The sequence below is a fragment of the Meleagris gallopavo genome, chromosome 20 (genome assembly GCF_905368555.1).
Source record: "Meleagris gallopavo chromosome 20, MGAL_WU_HG_1.1, whole genome shotgun sequence".
Classification (NCBI taxonomy): domain Eukaryota; kingdom Metazoa; phylum Chordata; class Aves; order Galliformes; family Phasianidae; genus Meleagris; species Meleagris gallopavo.
In genome coordinates this window covers 10,059,220-10,082,542 of record NC_139423.1, presented here as the reverse complement: position 1 = coordinate 10,082,542, position 23,323 = coordinate 10,059,220, and the positions used below count along the sequence as shown (strand labels likewise).

The 23,323-nt window shown below is 51.6% G+C and overlaps 1 protein-coding gene across 12 annotated transcripts in view; it reads left to right on the top strand.

The window, feature by feature from the left end:
* Positions 1 to 23,323, top strand: part of CACNA1G (calcium voltage-gated channel subunit alpha1 G) — a 108,878-nt gene that overhangs the window by 53,107 nt on the left and 32,448 nt on the right. For all 12 annotated transcript variants that reach the window (XM_085239987.1, XM_085239982.1, XM_085239983.1 and 9 more), the window contains 10 exons: positions 1,823 to 1,916; positions 2,484 to 2,668; positions 2,819 to 3,265; positions 8,448 to 8,548; positions 9,502 to 9,625; positions 12,466 to 12,534; positions 13,388 to 13,572; positions 19,120 to 19,246; positions 22,345 to 22,470; positions 23,079 to 23,168. In XM_085239987.1, coding sequence (XP_085096113.1) covers positions 1,823 to 1,916; positions 2,484 to 2,668; positions 2,819 to 3,265; positions 8,448 to 8,548; positions 9,502 to 9,625; positions 12,466 to 12,534; positions 13,388 to 13,572; positions 19,120 to 19,246; positions 22,345 to 22,470; positions 23,079 to 23,168 — 1,548 coding nt within the window. The remainder of the gene's footprint in view (positions 1 to 1,822; positions 1,917 to 2,483; positions 2,669 to 2,818; positions 3,266 to 8,447; positions 8,549 to 9,501; positions 9,626 to 12,465; positions 12,535 to 13,387; positions 13,573 to 19,119; positions 19,247 to 22,344; positions 22,471 to 23,078; positions 23,169 to 23,323) is intronic.

Genomic DNA, 23,323 nt, shown 5'->3' with positions numbered 1-23,323 from the left:
AGGGTGGCTCCAGGCTCAGCTCTCTGTGCAGCCTTGCAGTGAGCTGAGCTCACCCACGGGGCTTGCAGCAGATGGGACCGTAGCAGTGTGCTCACACCCATGCTGGTCGGGCAGTGCTGCTGGTCCTCAGGCACGTCTGCTCTCTGCATCCCACATGGGGCACTGAAGGGACCTGGAATCAAGCTGGAGCGTGCCAGAGCCCCATGCTCTGTAGGGTGAGGTCAGTCAGAGACACAGGAGCATCCCAGGATGAGGGTTGGGATGTGGGGTTGGGATGGGGAGGGGGCTGTGGACTCTGCACATCCCAGAAGTGCAGCGCACTCCAAGCCTTGCTCAGGTGCCGGCTGCGTGTTTCTCTTCACTGCCTTCCCCTTCTGCCCTCTCCGAGAAGTCTGGCTCTTCCTTTAGCACAAAATCCTTTCCTGCCATATCTGAATGCATCCTGTCATCTCGGGTACATGCTGGCAGAGCTGCTGTGCCCTGGGGTCCCTCTGGACGTGCCCTCCTTTCCCAGAAGGATTGTAACTCCCTCTTCTTTCACAACCCCTTTTCTATCCAGAAGGGCAAGCTGGGAGTGCAGGAGCAGGTAATGGGCAGCACGCTGGGGCTGGCACTCACTGCTTGCAGGAGATGCTTCTGCTCCAGATGTGGGGTTTGGTGCTGGGGGAGTCCCCGTGCAGCTCCGCTTTCCCATCTCTGCACATGCTGTGCACCCTCACACTTTCCTCTGGGCTGCTGCAGGGCACTCCAGAAATGCAGCCCTGCGTTGCTGTGCTTTCCTGCAGCCTGGGACCCCGCTGGGTTTTCCCATTTCCCAGCACCCGAGCACCAAACCTCCATGGGGCACCGGGGACAGCTTGGCCTTGCTGGGGTTCTGGGCTCCTGGTTCCTTCCAGCTAAGGGAGACTTTGCTTGGCTTCCACCCCAGCACCCTCCCTCCTTCCCTCCCCTCCTCTCCTCCCTCCCGATGTGCATCATGCTGGGGTTTGGAGCCGTTTGCCAGAAAAGCATTTTTAGCCCCAAATCCTCTGGTGGATTGGCATGGTTCTGGCGAGCACCTTTTCCTGCCGGATGGATGCTCACTATACCACACCCTAAGCACCTTTCTGCAGTGCCAATGGACAGAAGCATGCAGGGAAGTCCCTCACTGGGTGCGTGCTGCGAGATGGAGCGAGCACACTGTGGTAAACCTCAGCCCTTCTCCAGGGGCTGAGCCTGGGTTCTCAGCAGCTCTCAGGATTCAAAATTCATCAAAATCCTCCAAACCTATGTTGTGTTGCAGCTGGACCTGCTGGCCACCCAGGGGCAGACATTGGATCTTCTCTGCACAACTGGGGCTTCCGTAAACCGTGTGTCCATGGCTGTATTGCAAAGTCAGCGTCCTGAGTCCTTGGTGGCTTCTCTAAGCATCACCAGGAAGCCACGGGATTGCCCACACCTGGGGAGTTTCAAGCCATGGTTTATAAATTGAGAGAGATGAGTAGGGTTAACGTTTGTCCAGACGTTGCTCATCCTTCCCTGACATCGGTGTGCAATTCCCACAGCACAAAAACAGAAGCAGTGCATTTTTTGTTTTTTATTTCCCTGATCCCGTTCTGGGGCTGCTTTTGGAATCAGAGGCAGCCAGTCTTCCTGGTAGGAGGTTAATTAGTCTGTGGTATAAATATGTGCATGCCTCATTTTGTGAAAGGTGGTGTTGCATCGTGGCACACAGCTCGGTGGATCTGTAGGTGTGGTGTTGGCAATGCGGTCCCGTGTGTTCGAGGTGTGTTTGTGCTGGCAGCCCCTCACCCCCCCGGCTGAAGCGCTCTGTTTGCCGCAGGGGGATGCGTCCAAATCCGACTCAGAGGGCGAGCTCTTCCTCCGCAGCCTGGAAGAGGAAGGTGGACTGAAGAAAAACTTGTCGAACCCAGTCTGTGAGTACGACCCCGGGACACCTGCCCTGCTGCACAACCCCCTCTGCTGAGAAAACAACGTATCCTGGGTGGGAAATCCCTCCTGGGGACAATGCCTTCATCTTAGCCGTGGCTCACTCTGCCCAGCTGGAAGACTGTGCTGCAGGGCTGGGAGCGTAACTGCAGGCAAAGGAAATGTGATGGCATTCAGATCTGAAATCCATGCTATTGGAGTGTCCTCACGGGCACAGCAGAGGAGCCCTGAGAGTGGGAAAGAGGAGGAGGAGAGCAGGTAGGGAGTCCAGTGCAGCCAGGGGTCTGCAGAGGAAGAGCAGGTGGGTGTTGGTGGAAGGTTAGGGGTCATACGTAAGGGATCTGCTCTCTTTGTTGGTACCCAATCCCATTCTCAACATCCTGCTTTCCCCACCATGCTGTTGGAAAACTCTCAGCCCCTAGATGGCTCTTAGTCCCCTTCCACCTGATGCATGGAGGAGAAACATATACTGTGCAGCAGCTCTGCCCACCCAAGGGCAGGCTGTGTGCGTGCCCACAGCGGCGGGACCCTAAAACCTGCCTTGTGTCTTCCAGTGATGGCCCTGAGCGAGCACCCAGAGCTGAAGAAAAGCCTCACCCCACCGCTCATCATCCACACTGCAGCCACGCCGATGCCCATGCCCAAGAGCGCCGTGTTCGGGGATGCGGCGCAGGGCTATGAGTCACGCCGGGCCAGCGGCGTCTCCATGGACCCTGCTGCCTACGAGCTCAAATCCCCGGTAAGGCCGTCCTGTGCTTCCTGCGGTCGCCCAACGAACATTCGTGGGGCACGCGTGGCAGCTCTGAGCAGCGTCCGTCCGCCCGCCCAAGCCACGAGAGCGGCCTGGCGGGGGGGGGTGGCACGGGCTGACACCATCCCTGTCCCGCAGCCCAGCGCCCGCAGCTCCCCGCACAGCCCCTGGAGCGCTGGCAGCAGCTGGCCCAGCCGCCGCTCCAGCTGGAACAGCATCGGCCGGGCGCCCAGCCTCAAGCGGCGGGGCCAGAGCGGCGAGCGCAGGTCCCTGCTGTCCGGGGAGGGCAAGGAGAGCTCAGAGGACGGGGAGAGCTCGGATGAGGAGCATTCCAGCCGGGCCGGCAGCGTCAACGGCTCCTTACCTCAGCGCATGGAGTCGCTGGAAGCAAAGGGCTCCTTCGACCTCCAGGACACCCTGCAGGTGCCTTCGCTGTATCGGACCGGCAGCGTGCACAGCAGTCGCACCTCCGCCTCCGAGCACCAGGACTGCAATGGGAAAACCTCTCCCGGCCTATTGGTCCATCAGCTCCACCTGGACGACCCTCGGCCAGACTGCGATGATGCTGATGATGAAGGCAACATGGTAAGGAAGTGCTAAATGCTTGGTCTGGGCTTTTTTTGCTCATCCGGGTGACATCTGTAGCTCTTGGAAGCATGCTGGTGGGCACGAAGCCACAGCCGAGGCAGGGGCTGAATGTCACCACCACCGCAGCTGGGGGTCCCCAGGAGCAGTCTGGGCGGTGGCATTACATTAAACGTCTCAGCGCTGTATCAGAGCATTCAGGATGGACACATCAGGTTCCAGATAAATGCATGGGGCCGTGGCTATCTTGGCCGCCATCTCTGGAGGCAGCGGCAGTGTGTGGGCTAAGGACGTGGTTTTGTGATGGTAGGTCAGGCTGACGGTTGAACTTGGTGATCTTGAGGGTTCTGTGATTTCACTCTATGATTGCACAACTCTGTTTTTTCCTTTTTTTAATTTTTAATAAGTAAACATCCCTGCTCACCAACCAGTATTTGGGTTTTGGCTGCCATCCATAGGAACAGACAATCTCTGTTGACATTAACAGGCAGCGCAAAGGCAAGGTTTGGCCCACAAGTCCTGTGGAGGCATTAGTCCTGCAGAGATGGTGATAATTTCCAAGGCTTTGCATTAATTTCAATATGAAGAGGCATTAGTCCATGAGTGTCTCTCTTTCACAGGCCTGAAAAGTGCTATTTAGGAGATGTTAGCTAAAAGCATGGCAGCAGGAGAAGAAAAATCAGCTGTAATTTTGAGCTGATTAGAGCACCAGATAGTAAAGCAGCATCTCCAGCTTTGCATATTCTCTGCATCTGCACTTTCAAATCATAGCACGTAACTTGCCATGTGCTGCCACTGCTCAAATGGTGTCAGTGCCCCCAGACTGGGGAGGCAGGGAACGTGGGGCAGTGTGGTTGGAGTCTCAGGCCAGGCTCATTTTGGGGCCTTTTCAGTTCTTGAAGGTTCTCTCCTTGTTCTGTGGGTTGAAGGATGCAGTGGTTGGATGGGATGTTTGATGGGTTGCTGATGGGTTTTGGGTACAGCCACGTGATGGTAATTGGGGCAGTAATGAGGGCCGTAGCTTTTGGGCATGATTTTACTGTATTTCACTGAGTTTGTTGAATGAAAATGGGATTTGGAGCATGTGAAAGAATGCGAAAGGCAGCGGTGACTCCAGAGAGCAACCAGGAGCAGAAAGAGAGCTTGTGCTGGCAGAATAGAGTCGCTCAGCCGTAAATCGCCTTTAAAACAAGCCATTATCCCATTACATCTCCAGCATGGATCCTCAGCCTGGGATTTTTACTGATTGTCTTAACCCGGTTTTTAACCTCCATAAAACAAATTGAATTTTTAAGAATAGGAGTGGTAATTATTTTTGGAAAAAACACTATTGCAAGTGATCAAGGGACCACACTTCATAGCTGGCTCGGGACGGCAACGCGTGCTGATTTCTGGGTTCCCATGCCCTGTGGGTCCCTTCCTTTCCTCGGCAGCTCTCTCGCATCGGGCAGCTCGTGTGGGACACGTCCCTCCTGCCCCTCCCCACGGCTCCCAGTGCGCTGCTCAATCAGATGCATGTTTTTCATCTCTATTACGGCGGCCGTTTTTAGTGGAAACCAAACATCTTCCTTCCGTGTGCTGAGCTCTGACCAAGCAGGGTTAGACCAAAGGTCCTTGAATTTTCTCGCATGGAGCTCAAACGTGTGGGGAAAGGACAGGCAAGGCAGGGTTACAGAGCACGGCCTGCCCAGGGCGTCTGCTGGGATGTCCTCAGCTGGCAGCTGCCTTTCTCTGTGCCCCTAGATGTGAACTCACTGCGAATCACTGCAGCAGACGGATCAGAAAATATTGCTTAGACTGGTGAAACGGCTCTCCAGGTTGAGGAGCTTTCCTTTATGATTTTCCCCTGACATTTTGGGGTTTTCTTAGCCTTTGTGTGAGCCTTGGCAGAGTCAGGAAAAAAATGTCATTATTTGGTTAAATTGAAAAAAATAAATTATAACTCCCTTACAACGGAAGAAGAAAGGAACTCACTGTTATTCAGATCAAAGCAATCCTAAATTTGCCCTTCTGCAGCAAAGCTTAACAAGCTCTCCTTGCTGGACGGTTTTGATTGCTGCCACACAGAAATAAAGGTAGGCGAAGGGTGCCTTTGGATCTCCCAGACTCCCATTATATTCGTGCTGCTCCTTCTCCCAGAGGTTATCTGGAATTTCCACTGCCCAGAATCAGGCCCTGCCTGCTCTTCTCCCCCTGAAGTACAAAATGAGGGGAACAAAATCTGTTCCTCGTGGAACTACTGTAGACAGGGAGATCGGCCGTGCAAACCCACCCAGGCACAGATCTGTACCTCAGTGAGCTGAGATCCGCTGCCTCTTGGGTTTGCATGGCAGGACCTGGGCTGCGGGTCTGTGCTGGGCATCTGCTGACCTGGGCTGTGTTATCAGTCCCTGCTTGTGCCAGCTGCAAAACTTCTGTACTCTGGAAAGGGAAGAAAAACCCAAATGCTGGTTGCTCAGTGTGGGATTGAGGAGAGTACCAATGCGTCCCCTCCTCCCAGGGGCAAAATCCCCGTTGCAATCGCAGCTCTGATCCTCTCTGGCTATTGCACTTTTTCCTGTGCCATTCTGCCGCTCCCCCAGCCCCCCCAGCCTGCCCCCGCTGCACAGTTAAAACAAAATAATCAGGTCCTGAGCGCCTCTGTGCAGCTTCGAGCTTGCCTGGAGGTCTGTTGCTGCTCATAAAGTGTTTTTCAGCAGTTCCCCCCTATCCTTATAATAAATCTTTTATAAATCTAACCCTCTCCCTTACTCCAAGGAGTGCATCAGTCATCCTTTAATGCCAGCTGCCTTTCATCCTGCCCTCAGAACCACATTAATATCTGGAAGTTCTAAAAAAAGAAGCTATTTATCAGCAGCTCTCCTTAGCGGGGGCCGGGGGGGGGCTGTGCTATGGGGCAAAGGCAGCCAACATCTCTGCATCCCGCTGTGCAGAGGGGGGGCAGCCGGTGGCAGCCATTGGGGCTCTGGTGAAGCCACCAGCAGGCAAATTAAAGAGCAGTTTCTTCTCCCCTCCTCCTCCCCTCCCCCCCCCCGGCTCAGTCTTTATTCATCCTGTCCAGGTGTGTTTTATGGACAAATAGATATGATTTAAATAACATAGTTGATATATGGCTGGGAGCATAATGCAGGCTTGAGCAGCAATCAGGCTGATTGTGTGCTGTGGATGTGTGTCTGGACCCTGCAGAGGAAGCGTTTGATGGGACTTGGGCTGGAAGCGCTCGCTTTTCATTTTGCAAACATCTTGCATTTGGCACAGATTATCAAACCGTGCCCTTCCACCCGTGGAATTGTGGAGTCACTCCTTTGCTTTAGACTCCCGTGGCCGTACTCTGGGACAGCTCTTGGCCCCGCTCAGAGCAGCGCTGTGCTGCCCTCGTGCTGACACGCCGAGTGGGGCTGCGATGGAAGATCGCTTTCTGCCTTTGTTATCTGACTGAGCCCATGAACTGTGAGCTGCAACAATTAGACAAACCCCAAAATATCTTTGGCATTAGAATTGGACAAAAGGAATAGAAAGAAGCATTCTGTGCTGCTGACGCATTACCATTCACTACAAATCCCCATGATAAATACCAGAACTGCTTTGAATACTGGATACTCCTGGAAAGCTTCCAGCTTGCAAAATGAACCGGACAGAGCCGCAGCGATGCTCTGTGTCCTGGGGCAACAATCCCTGCTCTGCCTGCGACTTCGAGCAGACATCAGAGTTGATCCATTTATTTCCTTTTGTTACATCTATGGATAATTCAGCAGAGCGGGCTGCTGGGAGGGACAGCACAGCCCCAGGATGTGTGCTCTATTAAATATAGTTCAGAGTAAGGGGAGCGGTTCTGCCTCCTTGTCAGGAGTTGGAAGAAGAATGTACAAACAGCCCTAATGTGGCCAGAACCCCCTGCTGTGCTGTGCTTGGGGTGTGCTGGCGTGGAAAGGGAGGAAATGATGAAGAGCTGAAGGAAGGTGGTAGGAAAATCCAGCTGGTTTGTTGCTCAGATCTCTCCTTTTATTTTCACAAGGTTGTTTTCATTCCATGAAGAGTTCAGGTTGTCACCAAGTGCTTTCATTAAGGTGGGCACTACACTAGCAATTACCCATCGCTAATGAGACCCCTGGCTGAGTGCATACAGTAGCAGAAAGCATTGCCTCCATTCCACTCAATTACCCTAATAAATCCCATTTTTAAGTCCAGAGTACCTCAAGTTGCTAACAGTTTGACTCCAAGCAAGGACAGCATCCCCCCTTCCCCATTTCCAAGATGAAGCACATGCAGTGCCGGAGCCCTGCTCCTTGGGCATCATGTGTGGGAGCGGGGAAATAGGGGGAATGAATGAGCAAAAACTCATTTTAATTTGTCCATGAACACGAGGTGCTGCAGTGACGTTGCATCACTGCTCTGTGGGTTCACCTCCTGGCACCCAAGGTGAGAAGACCTAACCCGGAGGCTGCTGCAGCCAGGACCAGGTGTTTCCTGGATTTTCTTGTCTTCACTTGGTCTGTTGGCCAAAGCACTACCGTCTGCCCTCCTGCCCTCAAACAACCTTGCCAATGGTCTCAAATATGTGCGGCTGAGGATGCACTGTGGTTTCAGGGAGGAATTAATTCAGGGGAGTTGGATGACCAGCACTCAGCCGGGAGGTCAGATAGGCCACGATGTTCCCTTCTGCCTTCATAATCCATGGCCTGATCTGGTCATGCTGAATGAGAGGCAGATGCTTGCCATTGTGTTCCTGCACTGAAATGCAGCTTCCAGATGGTTTCTTTGGCTTTCCAGTGGTGTGCAGACATAGGGCTTGGCCCAGAAAGCAACAGGAACACCTTAGAAGATTCAGGTAAGCATCTGCTGAGAAGCCAGAGGGTCTATGGCTGAGTTGAGCAAGTTGTGGGTCCTCTTGGATGAGGGTTTTACTTGCCATCTCCATCCCTTTAGGTTGCCACATGCTGGATGCACTGTGCACAGCAGGCAGGAAGATGTGACCGCAGGGGTTCGTGGCACCAGCACAGCTCTAACCCTAACCTTACAGGTCCTTTAGGGAAAGGCTGTTTTCCTTTGGTTTTACTGAGTACCTGGGGATGTTTGTTTAGTTAAAAATTTCCCTGAGTCCTTTGCTTGGGAGATCTGGGGACGTTAACTCTTCTCTCTGCTTTTCCTCCTGGTACATCTTTGTTTTCCATTTTCCTCCTAGAGCAAAAGGGACCGCATGAAGGCCTGGGTACGGGCACATCTCCCCACCTGCTGCAAGGAGAGGGAATCCTGGTCCATCTATGTCTTTGCTCCTCATTCCAGGTAGGGCAGCTTGTGTGGTAGGGAGTGCTGGGCACCGATACCTCAGAGAAATCTAACTTTGCACACAGCCAGTGCACGCTTAGAACACAGCCCTGCCAAATCCTCCTCTCAGTGCAGACTTCTCTGTCCTCCCTTTTCTCTCTCTCCTCACCCAGAGAACCTGAGCACTGCCCTTCCTAAAGCCCAGCCATGGGCTCCAAGATCCCAAACCCATTCTCTGGACACTGCCCACCATAATGAGAGTTTCCCGCATTTGAGCTGATCGGCCCTGGGCAGCGTTTGGGTTCATTCATACAGAGATTAGAGAGATTTTCAGAAACAGACTTAGGGGAATGTAATATGGTATTATAAATCCTGGGTCGGTGTACAACCATCTGTCACAATAAATAGCTTCTGTTCCTTTGGTCGTGTGCGCTCAGCCCTTACACTGGAGGTATTTAGAATCACAGAATGGCTGGGTTGGAGGGGACCTGAAAGATCATTCAGCTCCAACCCTTCTGCCATGGGCAGGGTTGCTAACCACTAAATCAGGCACCAGACCAGGTTGTCCCAGGCTCCATCCAAGCATTTCTTCTTGTATATAAGATAAAGCTGAACTCCACGGAGCAGGCAGGGCTCAGACCCACACCTGGCTGCCTGTCTGAGCTGTGCAAGCAGCTGCTGTGCTTTGAGCAAGGCTAAGTCCCCCATGAATGTTGCTGGGGCTGGAAATCTGTGGTTCTAATTTGAAATTGATCTTTGCAGCTTGAGTCCTTTCCTATTCATACCCAGATGTGCCTGCAGCATGGGGCTCTGCCAGGGAGGGGACTGCAGAACTGTGGCTCTTCTGCTTTGCAAACAGGGAGCTCAGCTCCCCGGCTGTGCTGGAGCTGCAGGAGCGTGCTGTGCTGTCCCCACCAGCCGAGTGCTAACAGCCTGTCTGTGTGCTGTCTTCTTTTCTCATTTCTTGGCAGGTTCCGTCTGATGTGCAATAAAATCATCACGCACAAGATGTTTGATCACATCGTTTTGGTGATCATCTTCCTCAACTGCATCACCATCGCCATGGAACGACCCAAAATCGAGCCTCACAGTGCTGTGAGTTTGAGTTTAATGTTTTCCATGTTCTTTGTGGAGGCAGCATGTGTGGCTCAATCCCTGCTGCTGTGCATGTGGGCTCACGCTTTTTTTTTTGAAGTGCAGAGCCGCCAGTGTCCGTGCAGAGCTGGGTATGGGGTAGGTACAGGGTGATGCTGTCCCAGCAAAGGCTTCTCCTCTCCTCCTGCTCCACGTGCTGCTGCTGCTGCTCCTGGCCCTCCTGGTTCACAGAACAGGAGCAGAGCTCATGGCCTGCCACATAGCGAGGCCCCCCGTGCAATATCCCATTTCTGCAAGTATGATCAAGGCTTTAACACATGGCACAGGCACGACATCTGTCTCTGTTTCCTTCTCTGATCAACCTTCATTTCTTCCATCTGTTGTTCGCGGGCACGTATGGATGGTGAGAAGGGAACAGGGGAAGCCATTCATTTTGTACTTTTCTCTCCCCTTTGTCTATGATCTTTGCTGTGACACAAGGAAAACTGGATTGACATGTGCACTGTAATTCCATTCCCCTGAACCATTCTGGTTTAATAGATTGTGTAGAGATTTTTCAAGCCAGACCCTCACAGCACCCACTTCCATCACTCAGAGGGGCAGAACCATCCGTTGCTCTTTTATTTTAGCATAGACTGTGGCTGAGATGTGTGCTGGGCTCTTGCTGATGTATTCCAAAGACTGCTCATATCGCAATCGTATAGAATCGCGGTTTGTTGTCGTAGGCGTGTCAGGCTGTTCATTTTCATGGATCTTCAATGTTAGACCTCAAAACCGGAGTCTTGGCTGCTCTGTGCCTATTTTAAGCTTTCCTCATAGTCCTCTTGCTGAATTAGAGGTCCCTCCCCTAGATCCATTTTTTTCCTTTGATTATCACGCAGCCACGATGCATCACCTCGCAGCTGTGAGACGAGAGCAGGGCTCCCTGCCAGCCAATGTGGCAGGAGGAAATCACCCCTGCTCCCCAGATGGAACACCCTGGAGATCCATTGGGCTTCCTTGAGCCCCTTGCTATGTCCCATGAGACCTGCCAGCTCTGGCTCTGAGGCTCCTATGGGACCTCCCTTCAGAGCCCTCTCCTCTAGGCCAAACAACCCAGCCACACTTCAAACGTCTTCTCCTCTAGACACTTCATGATCTCTGTAGCCCTCCTTTGGGCACTCCATCCTAGCTGTATATCCTGTTTGTACTTTGTGTCAACCAGAGCTGCACACGGTGCTCATGGTGGAGAGGCAGTGGTGTGGTGCAGAGCAGACAATTCCTTCCCTTGCCTGGCTGGTAATGTAGTGCTTGGTGCAACCCAGCAGCACCAGCAGTATCAGTCTGTAGCCAAAATGAAACTGAAGTGTGGCAGCCAGGGCTGGAGCTGAGCTTGAGCCACGGTGTGGGTGCAGCAGAGAGGAGCAGGGCTGCCAGGAGCAGTGCCCGTGTCCTGCTCACAGGGACAGACCTCTCATCTGGAAACCCAGAGTTAGTTTAGCTTCAGTTGGTTAAAATAATTGTCCTTTGCCTCCCTGAGCTGTGGATTTTCTAGCTGCTTCACACAAGGTCTCATTCCCTGCCCCAGTTTCAGCTGGCTTATCAGAACGGGGCGCTGCTGCCAGCCAACACTCCCCATCTCAGAGTGCACGACATGGGCTGCAGAGATTATCCTCCAACACAGCCACGTGCTCACCAGGCAGGGCTGTAATATCCTCGTCTCTCCCCCACGCTATTGTTGTTTTATCTCCAGCACCACCAGCAGTTCCCTGCCCTTCCCCACGCACCGCCTGCCCTGCAGCACTCCTTTGTGTGCCCGGCAAAGACGGTTCCTATCGCAGCTCCTGCAATCACGCTGCAGGGCCAGGACCTCATTAATTATGGGCCCAGGATGGAAACAAACTGCTCTGTGGTTCCTGAGTCACTTTCAGTAAATCATGATCTGGCAAGTGAGAGGGTTGCCAAGGTGTTTTGTCCTGTTTGAATTGCATCTCATTTTGTTCGAGAGATCTGCTTCTCTTACAGGATTGCTCTGTAGGGAGCAGCAGAAATAAATCCCAAATTGTTATTAGCAGAACTGGGGCTGGTTCAATTGTATGCATACAGGCACGCTCACCACTTTCTTCCAACTTCCACCTTCTGCTGTCCATTTCTCAGTGCAGGCAATCAGAGATTGCTTAGGGATTAGGGAGAAGTGTAATTTATTTAATGATCATCATTAAAAGGAAAGGTTTCTGCTAACTACAGATAGGGAGCCAGGCCGTGGTCTCATCTGTAATCACTAGCTGCTATTGCGGCACAGCGGCAGCGAGAACTGCACGGTCTGGTGGATAGTGCAGGGACTGGGAGATGAGATGAGGCTGCTGGGCTCCCTGCCCAGCTCCAGCCCATGGCTCTGGGCTCTGGGCAGGAGAACGACCCTTTGGGGCAGCTCTCAGCTGGTGGCAGCCTGCAGAGCTCCGTTGGCTTCGGTGGAGCCGGGACACGTCCTGGCAGCCACGCTGCAGCCTCCCCTGGGCCCTGCTGGCCTTGCAGCACAGCCACGCTGACATTGACTTCATGTACTGGGATTTGGGAGCGTGGTGATATTTGCACTGTGCGGTGACGTCTGCAGTGAGGGGCAGAGAGAGATTTGCCAAGTGGGTTCCAAGGGCAGCCGATGTCCCTGTGCCTGTGGGGGAGGCAGGTGGCAGCTCGGGGGCAGCTGGTGGTTTTGGGGGGCAGTGGGCTCTGAGGGCAGAGGGCCCGGTGCTGCCGCCCCTCCCCGCCTTGCTGACACAGCTGCAGGCAGCTCAGCACCACTGATGGCATTTGTCTAAAAGCATCGTGTAAAGCGTCGTCTCTCCTTTCCTCTTCGACAGGAACGGATCTTCCTAACGCTCTCTAACTACATCTTCACAGTGATCTTCCTGACTGAGATGACAGTTAAGGTAAATGAAGCCGGAGGGGAAGTGTGCCTGTATGATATTAGTGATGTTTTACTGCAGTGGATGTGCAAAACCCCTAGGTCTGCCAGCGGTCAGGGAGGTGAACGTTTTCATCTTCTGAACCATATTCGAATGCCCACCACACGCCTTATGCTGAGTGCATTTTACATCGAAACATTTTACAATCTCACTGAAGTTGCTCTTGATTTACACCGTTATGGGATGCTTCAATTCAGCAATCCTCCCCTATTCAGCAAAGCTCTCGAGCACATGCTCAGCGTCAGCCATGCATGTAAGTCCCATTGTCTTCAACAACCCATTGTCCTCACAACCTAAGCAGCTCTGTGCCTTCCTGAGCAGGCAGAGACTCGAGCACATTGAAACACTGTGCTGGGTTTGAGGCGGGAGGCTCAGAAAACCCATTGCTGTAAATCTCTCTTGTGTAATTCATAATGATCTCGCAGAACAATTGCTCTCTGGAAAGCTTCTGGAGTTTCCACGTTTGCAAAGCTTGTAAATGGTTGCTTGGGTGAGCCACTCAGCACCTTTACTGCAGGAATCTGTAGAAATAAAACACCACCCAACTTTATGCGCCAGAGCTGAAGTTGTTAGCAACACTTCTGTGCAGCATTAAAAACACAGCAGCTGTAAGGGACAATGCGGGGCATATCTGCGGAGTTATTGTACAGTCCTTGAAATACAACACTTTGCTGATTTGTCTAATTAGGCTTCTATACTGGGAAGCAAATGGACTTGCAGACTCATATCTGTAAATAATGCATTCTCAGCAGGTTGCTAACTGGGAAAAAAGCATCAGATGCAAAAGTCGTAATTTGTTGCACCTTGTTCCGGGCAGGTGGTAGCACTGGGATTGTGTTTTGGGGAAAAAGCCTACCTGAAGAGCAGCTGGAACGTGCTGGATGGGGTGCTGGTCCTCATCTCCGTCATCGACATCCTCGTCTCGATGGTGTCAGACAGCGGCACGAAAATCCTGGGGATGCTGAGGGTGCTGAGGCTGCTGAGGACACTGCGGCCCTTAAGGTGAGCAGAGGGTGAAGGAGACCTTATGGAGCACGGGGACTGTGAGCAGTTGTGCAAGGGAAGAGACAGTGTTCTGCTGAGCCCTCAGCAGCTCCGGGCTCTTGCGGTGCTTTGGGAGCAGCCCCACGTGCAGCAGTGAGCTGATCGATGCCTCTTTTGCTCATTAAAACACACATCCCCTGCTATTTGTGTTCTCATTTGCTCTGTGCAAAGTGCAGCTTAACAGCTTCTCCCCCTTTCCTTCAGGCAGTCAATGGCTTTTGTAACACAGGAGGAAATTAGTAGCAGGTGGCAGATCATTTGTAAGGAAACAGGGACTGAACTGCCGCTTAACCTAGAATGCAAGGAACCTCTTCCCCTCCATTCCCCACTAATTTGAAAATGTCCTTGGTGTGGTGAAAGCAGCCCCATTCCTGGCAGCACCCCCTGCCCAGAACCACCCCTTCTACATGGCTCCTGTCCTGTACCCCAAGCTCAAAGGTTTTGCTCTGTGCTCAATGCAGTCCCTCTTTAATGCCGCTGTTGCTGCTCTGGTTATGCAGCAGCTTATTAACCTTCCTGCTCGAAGCACCTTTGTGTGCCTGTCATATCTTCCTTTATAAAGGGTTCACTTTGAGTCAAGATTTTCACTTTTATGACAACAAAAAGGACCCTGCTTCTGACAGAAGATGTTGTTTTACTGCTCTGGTGCGAATAATAAGTGTACATAACAATGGCCGTGCCCATGCTTGTGTGTCTTTCAAATATTCTCAGCAGCTGTGGAAGGGAATCTGTTGAAGTGGGCAATGTGCACGTTGTGACTGGTGAGTTCTAGGACACGAGCTGCTTTAATTGTTTTGTCTGGACAGAGCTCACTGTGCTGTGGTTCATCTCTGGCCGTAGGCTGACTTCCTATCTGACTCAGATTCAGACCTTATTTTTTTGCGTGTGTCCCACAGCATTTCCACATCAGCTCTTGTTTCTGGGGGGAGTTTCTGCCCTATTTTTGAATTGTAGGATCTGCTCTGCTTTTCTGATCTGGCTGATTTTTGACCCAAAATACAGAATAACCTGGATACCTCTGGGTAAAAGCAGGATCAGCTTCCCATCTCCGACTGTGGGATGCAGACCTCTGCAGCCACTCAGGTCCGTGAGCAGTCTGCAGCTGTGGGGAACAGTCCATCGAGCAGCTGCGGGGTGGAGGAAGAGCTGCCATCTGGAGCGTGTGCAGGGTTAGACCCTTCCTCTGCTATTCCATTCCTGCTGGCATTTGATATGTTTTCTCAAGAGAGCGTCTGAGAGTTTTCAGCCAACATACGGCTTCATACTACAAAGGAAATGTAAAAAGACAGCACCAAGCCCTTTCTCTAAATATGTTCGCAATCAGTTCTATTCCCCTGTAATTAGATTTGTAGGAAATGAAAAAGCAGCCATCAAACTCGGGGCTTTTCAGTAAGTCGTAAATCTCGGCATGTGGAAACCCATCTGCCTCAGCGCCGCACATCTGGGCTGCCCCGCGTGGCTCTGCCCACCCCTCCTGCCCCTCCTGCTCTGCCACTGCCCGGGGGCTCCGCGACCTCCCCATCGCTGCCCGCGTCTGCAGCTGGACTGATGTGGGATGGCGGGCAGCACTCTGTGCTCCGTGGCTCCCTGTGCTGAGACGGAGACCCTTTGGAGACCGAGCCGTGGCTTTTCCTTTCCTGGAAAGTAACTCCTCACCCTCAGCACCACGAAGGGACCTGGCTGCCCTCTGTGCTCCCTTCCTGTGGCAGTAAGGAGGACACCGTCAGAGAGGAGTCACTGAGCTCAAAGGCAGGGACAGCCCTCGTCACCTTGGCTTTGGCTTTTCTGTTTGCTAATTGGAAGGAGTTCTTGCAAAAAGACCTGCCTTGTTTTGTCTCATTCTCTCCTGAAAAACAGCCCTGCTGCTTTATGCAACACTCGAAGCCACGCACGCTTTTGCCATTGGCACAGACATAATGCCATGCGTGCCAGTCATGGGCTTTTGATTGCATGATTGATTATCAGCGTCCAGACTGAATCCATGAGCATTCCAGCCCAGTTTTATGACCAAAATTCCAAAAATATATTCACAAAGGAGTGACATTCAAAGATGTTTCCATGACCCTCTGATGTTTCAGCCAGTAGAGAGATTGCTTATACAATAACATTCCTTCCTAATGCGTTCAACCTGCTCTTGTTGGGATCAAGTGTTGTAGCTTAAGATATAAGAGAAATCAAGACTGAAACTGTATTTAGAATTAATCAGGTTGGACTTCAGTGCTGTTTTACTGCCTACAGAGCCTGGGCTTTTGCTTTCAAAGCAGATGGATAAATTATTCACTCTTCATACCATCGCGGTATCAAATAGTCATTTCATAGACTCTATCGTATCATCTATCACCTCTGCTATTTTACTTTTTTTTTTAATCTGTGGAGGAAGGTCTCCATTAATGTTGATCTGCTATTTCATCTAAGTGCTCCCTCTCCATCTGAGTGCTCTATTCAGGCTAGCAGGCTTAAAGGCAGCAAATGCGATCCAGCTGGGTGAGGAGGGCAGTGGTTTCGGAGTGTGTCACAGGGGTTTAACAGCACTGTGAGTTCTGAGACCGGTAGGTCCAGGAGGAATGTGAAGGATTTGCATTTCTTCACACTGAACGAAAAATGGTCTAACTTCAGCTTCTCCATTTATCATATGCTTAATGCAGACTGAAATTGTCCTGCGTGCCACGCCGGTGACTGGCATGACTGGAGGGCTCCAAATCAGCCGCATCCTTCAGCAGTAAATTGCAGGAGTGGTGGGTCAGATAATACAGGTCTGCAAGCCTGATATCAGCAGGATCTCAGGCAATATTGATGAGGTGCAGGGATGCTGCGTGTTGACATATTGGAGCTGACACTAATAATCTGGCAATGCTGAGAATTTCACTGGCACTTCTTTGAGAGTTATCAGACTCTCCAGAGAGCCGGCAGGAGTCTGCGTGGACTCACCTCGACGTTGGATCAGACCGTCATTTTGAGGCAGCTCCAAGATCTGAAGGTTTTCATTAGTAAGAACTATTATTTTTCAAAATCTTTTCAAAGCCTTCTCTCCCTGTAAGGCTGGAAACAGCACTGGCACGGAGCTCGCATGGTGGCAGCTTTTACCCTCATGCATTCTTGTTTGAGGAATTCCCCGGTTGATCAGAACAGAGAGCAGCCAAACGCTGCAGCTTCTCAGCCCTTTATTCTCAGTACACGCGACTTTGCTGAGCCAGATGAGCAACCTCCTCCTTCTCTGCTGGATACCAAACAGCCTACCACGAGGGAAATCACTTTATTATTTCTAAAATAGGTTTTCTTAATAACTGTTGGAGAAAATTATCACCTTTAGACTCTGGAGACTACATTTTGCCCTTTTTCCCCAGAATTTAAGGATGTTCCAGTAGTTAGGCCAAAGGCCTTCAAGTTAGAAGACCCGACATCCATCCCTGCATAGCTGTGGGCAAAAGACCTCAGCCGAGATCCCAGTGTGCCCAATGTCTATTGCAGTCACTGGAAGCAAGCTGCCTGCAGACCTCTCAGAACACAACCTGTGCTTCTCCTATGCCTCAGTTTCCCATCTGTAGTGCTGCAGCTGCAATATTTCACTCAGGACAGCATAAGGGTACCGTGTGAGAACATCTGAGGAACATCTGAGTATCCAGAAGAGAGATTCAGTCTCGAGCTGCCTGCACGAGGGGCACAGCATCCCGTGGGGCATCTCAGCCTGCGGTCCTCCTGCTCCCTGAGCCCCCCAGGCCCTCCTCAGCTCCTGGAATACCGCAGGTCGGAGGTGCTGGGATTAAGGAGCCGTAAGAGCTACCTGAGAGAGACACCTAGCGTGAGTAGCAGCAGCATCTGCCTCTTGTGTGTCGCTGGGAAGGGAGCAGATGAAAATACCACCATCTGTTTCTTTTTTAAAAAGATAATTGATGATTTACCCTTGACGTGTCGTGTAAATATTTAACCGAGAAAAAAGGAAATAATTTTTAGATTTTCGGGATACTGTTTAATGCCAGCAGCCTCTGAAGGAGCCGTTCCCTGCCCTCCGTCTGCTCAGGCTGTGGGGCAGGACGGGGCCGCAGCACCCCATGGCCGGGCCGTGCACGTCGGGCAGCAGGATGTGTCCGTGGGGACCTCTGCTGGGAGCAACGGGACCAGGGAGGGGGAGAGAGAGGAGAAGGAATTGGATTCTGTCCAGGCGACAGAGCTCCAAGCTGTGCTCCAGGCGGTGCAGCTGCATTTGGGGCCAAACGGCAGAGGCGGTGAGAAGACTCGATGGCAAAAGAGAGAAGCAGGCAGCAACAAGCGGGCGGGGAAGTTTTAGTGGCCCCCGTCAGCACCGAGCACTGGGAGCAGCCCCCGGCTCCCTCCTTCCCTCTCCTGCTGCAGAAGCTATTTCTGCTTTGGGAAAGCACAGCTCAGAATCACAGAATCATCAAATCTCCTGAGTTGGAAGCTTCTGTGGCAGAGTACAGAGCCAGCAAAACGCTGAGCTCCGGCTGGCAGCGGGAGAGAGGCACGCAGCCCCATCAGGTGCCTTTATCAGAGCTCCAGCTCTGCACCTCCGTGGCCGTGAGCCTGAACACCTCGTTCATCTTCCCAGCGTGGAGAGACGCGCTTAAGCCGACGCACATCAGCCTTGTTCTTTCATCACAGTGCGGCCTTTGAGAGCGAAGTACGGTTTCTCCTCTTTTATATGGATATTCTGCCATGCTTCTGTTGTGATGTGCTCATTATTCTCCCCCACCTTCCCATGTAGCCTGGAATGTTATGCAGTACGTGGCAGAGTGCAGCTGCAGAAGGGTTGGGTGCCTGTGTTCCTGCTGGGGACGTTCCCTGGATGCCAGCAATGGTTCCATGTGGTGGGTGCCAAGCTGACCCCGGGGCATCGAGGGGCTCTCTTGGGCACACACAGGTCCTGGTTTTGGGCACACACAGGTCCTGGTTTTGGGCACACCGGGTCTGCAGGCAGCTGTAAGAGCAGCTGCTGCATTTCTCCAGCAGTGGAGAAATGAGGAGCTTTGCCTGAAACTACACAGAAAACACTCTGGGAGGATTCTGCAGTCCTGGATGTGCTACAGACATACAGGTGTGTGCTTGTGCATGAAGCAAAGCAGGAGGCTGCATCCCAGGGAAGGTGTGGTGCAGGCTGGAAAGTAGAGAGCTTCTGACCAAACTAGAGAAAGAGAAGAATGCCATAATGAGTGGCAGTGTAAGAAGCTGATCAGGAAATGGATTGAGGATCGACAGTGGGTTGGATAAAACCATCACTCCAAGCTTGAAAAATATGAGGCCAGCCCTTATATCTGCCTTTCCTCCTGCACTGACCTTCCTGCCTCCTCACATGTGCTCTCCTCCTCTTCTCTCACACGTGCCTGTGTGCATAGGCAGAGACCCCTCTCCCTCAACGGCCACGGAGGCCACTCTTCCAGAACTGCTTCTCCCATCCTGATTTTTGAGTTATTTGCCATTCTTTTCCACATCAGAGGCAGAACCGGGCACAAGCAGGACTGACATAGGCTTTGTGCTTTTTTGCCCCCACAGAGTCATTAGTCGAGCCCAAGGACTGAAGCTGGTGGTGGAGACACTCATGTCATCCCTGAAGCCCATCGGGAACATTGTGGTCATCTGCTGTGCCTTTTTCATAATCTTTGGGATCCTGGGAGTTCAGGTGAGTCCCTGTATGCCTCTGCGCCAAGGCAATAAGTGTACAAGCCCTGGCTGGTCTCAGTTTGCTGTTTGTACCACTGGGCACCCTTCTGAAACCAAAGCTTCCTGGGGAGCTCTTTCTTCTAGCAAGGAAGCAGCGGCATTCCCATAATTAGTCAGCCATTAAAAACTCACTAACGAATATAGCCTAACAGCAGTGAGCAGCCACGTGCATCGCTAGCAGTAGCTGAAGTAAAAGTGATCAAAGCCACGGAGCAGCATCAGGTTTGTCTCTCTGTGGCTCCGTCGAGGTCCTGTGCCCACGCTCAAGAAATGCGTGTTGGTTTTGAATCTGTAATTGTGCCATAGTTAATTGTGCCAGAATGAGTCAGACCCAAGGGCTTAAGCAGCTCTTGGTCCCACCTCAGCAGCACAGCGTGGCCTTTCTAGTGCTCTCAAAATATTTATTTCCGAAGTTCCAGACGTGGCTGCGTGTCACTTGATGTGTTGAACTTGAAGCTTTCCTAGTGCATGCAGTGGTACGAAAGCCAACACCATGACGCCCTCAAAGGCACAGAATGGGCTTTCTTCATCGCTTCCCCACCACGAGGACTTCTGCTCTGCCTGCAGCAGGACATAAATCAAACTATTCCTCCGCTTTCTTTCTTCCCCTGGCCACACCACAGTAGAGTGAGGCCTGAAGCATGACGTGTACTGCCAGCAAACCTCAGCTCAGGGAAACTTAAATCCCATTCCTGTTCAGTCTATGAGATAACACGGGGACATCTCCCCTCCACCTTCCTCCCAGGCTTAAAGCAATAGGGAAATAGAAGTTTTCAAGGCTGAAATCGCTGGTGTATAAACTCCAGAGAGACCTTGACCTGGAGATTCATTCAGATTCTGACAGTTTGTATAACTGAGAGCTTGCAGAAGCAGAGATTTCCAAGCCTGATTCCTGCTGGCACTGCTAGCAATATCCTCAGTCCTAGCAATGCAGGAACCCAGGGGAAAAAGTGGCAGAGTTTCCTGTTTAATTGATTTCCCATTACCTGAGAAGAAGAGATTGTATCACATAAATATTCTGACACAACACTGATTTCTCTCTGAAGTTTACCTGCCCTGTTGCAGCCAGCTTTGGGAAGCAGCTCTGCTTTGCTTTGTTTCAGAATAGTGTCTTATGTAATGTTTTTTACTAATATGCTGTATAAATAATAAATGCGGCATTGGAAATAAACAGAGGAGAGAATTGTGCCATCCATAACCATGGGCAGCTGGATTGGCTCCGTCACAGCTAACCAGCTCCATCCCTTATACTGAGGCGATTCTTAAAGCTAAGCATATCCTGTAAAACGGTACAAAATTCAGGCACGGGAAAATTGATGCCAACCAACAAAACCTGCAGTGCGCCCTTTGAATTTCCTCCCTACTAATTGTGATTGCTTCCCCTGTGACTTGCTGTCTTCTGTCAAATTGTCGTGACTATGGATGTGCTGCAGGGGTAGATGTGAGTAAGGCTGATCTTGTATTCAGGAAGCAAAGTTCTCGGTTAATGTTGATGCGTAATTAGGGGTGAGATGAGGGCTGTAACTATTTCTATAAAAAGATGATCCCTCCAAGTTACAGTTGGTTTTCCCATGTGAAGGAGATCAAAGTACAGTTGATAGCGCTTTATGCGATGACAATTCAGACTTGGAGCTTCTAACGGCGTCTCCTCTTAGCCAGACTGCTGCTGTCGTGGTGCTCATCCACGTGTGGATGGTGATTAATCAGACACAAGCACCAGACTGCCAAACCCTCGGCCTTTCCCTTCTGGCAGTGCTGGAAGCTGGAGCTCCGACTGACGCCCCACCAGCAATCAGCATTCTTACAGATCAGGCTCTGCGTTTCCAAACCCAGTTAGGAGCTGTGTTACTGCTCCCACCTGACGGGCATTACGGTCCGGCTCCAGGAGAAATTGTATTTATAGACAATATATTAGAACAGTTGTTTACCTTCCTGCTTAATTAAAACTTTCTGATCTGTGCAAGCTATATCTCCCTTGTCTGCCTTACACATGATAGTGTTTCTCCACGGGAAGATCAGGGAATACTCTTCTTACATCCAAGAGTTTTATGGTTGCGTTGGATGGCGATTACCTTTGCGTGCCTGGAGAACATCCTTCTGCTGCTGCGGGTTCCTGAAGGAAACCCGTGGAGTAATGTGTGGGTTTATCTTGTTCGCTATTATTTCTACTGATATTCATCTACAACAGCAGATCAAAACCCATCAGCATCATTTCTCTGTATACCCAAGTGGTGTTTTAAGGAGCAGGTTGCCAGCTTTCCCCGAAACAGCAGCTTCTATCAGCAAATAAACCTGGCTGTCTGGCAGGCTGCGAGCCCCTCCGTTCCGCCGGCATCAATCATGTCTGAAGCAGTCCTCATCCCTGCCACTGCCTGCAGTTAAGTGCAGGGAGGCTGCCATTCCTCGGGCGTTTGTAGATCAGGAGTTTGCTTCCCAGGAGCTGCATCTCTCCTGGCTTACACCAAAGGAAGGAAGGTCAGGGTCAGGTATCCGGCACCAGCCTGACGCCTCACACGAGGAATATTTTCAGAGCCCAGCAGTAGTTGGAGAACAGCATTCAGATCCGAAACGGGGCGCTGCCAGCCCAGCACGCAGCAGAGCCCAGCTGCAGCACCTCGGCTTCCCTGCAGTGCGTCCCTTCTGCCCGCCAGCAGCACAGCTCACGGCTGTGCCTCCGAGTGCCACCTGTGCTCAGCTGGCTCGGCCCGCTCGCACCGCATTGCCCGGCGGCTCCAAGGCCGGCACTGCCAGCACTGTTAGCTGGGTCGCAGAGCCAACCCGCGTGCCCCAGCAATGAGCCTGGCAGCAAAGGGCTGCAGGCAGCTCTCAGGGCGCCGAACCGAAGCTCCGAATGCCCCACGTGGGTGCCCAGAATGGTGTGAAATGATGCGTTTGCTCATTAGGCACAGATCAGGCAGGCTGCTCAGTCAATAACCCACATGAACGCGGCGATTTCCCTCAGCTCCTCTGGCTGCATGGGCTGTGCAGAATTCCCTGTGCTGAGAAATACTGTGGTCTGAGCCATTACCTTTCCTCTCCTCTTTGTGTGTTTTGCAGCTTTTCAAAGGCAAGTTTTTTATCTGCCAGGGGGAGGACACCAGAAACATCACAAATAAATCGGATTGTGCAGAAGCAAGCTACAAATGGGTCCGGCACAAGTATAATTTTGATAATCTCGGCCAGGTATTAATAGCACGGTAATCTGCTTCTTTGCTCCTTTACCTCCTTGACTTAAAACCTGTGCATTATTATCCCATGGGATTTTCTTACAGGGCACTGCCAGTCACAGTAAATATTCAGTTCACACACAGCATTCTGTCTCTGTAAATCCCAAAGGTGGTGTTTCCAAGCAGCCACACACTTCTTTTCAGAACAGAACAAGCACATGTGGCTTTGTGGAGTACTTAATTGCTTCACTGCTACATAACAAACCAAATATATCTTGCAGAAGAGTTTGTCTAATAGAGCTGGACACATCCAACCATCTCTGCAACGCTGCCTTATTTTAGCTGCATGGTGAGGACTAATTAGCAGGGAGCAGTAGAGACCTGGGGGGTGGAAACGAAGCTGCTTTGTGTTCAGCTTTGTGGTTTCCGAATTAGCACTCGTTGCTGAACCATGTTCTGACACTGATGGGTTTTTGCTGCCAGGAGAAACCTTGGGCATCAAAGTGCCCCATTATCAGCCAGGTAATGACAATATCCAGACAGGAAAGGGCTAAAAGGAGTCAAGTGTTACAAGTGAAAAATCTCTGCTGCAACTCCTTGCAACTCTCCTCTGTGTTTTTCTAGGCCTTGATGTCTCTCTTTGTGCTGGCCTCCAAGGATGGCTGGGTGGATATCATGTACGACGGCCTGGATGCAGTGGGAGTTGACCAGCAGGTATGAGCTGCAAGGAGCCAGAAATGCGGCTAGGACAAAAGGGCAGTGGGTCAGGAGGGAGCACAGCAAGGAGCCCTGGGCTTGAAGCCAGCCTTTTCCCTACAGATTTTGCCACACTGTTGGTGTAGTAAGGCCATAGCAGATGAACAGCACTT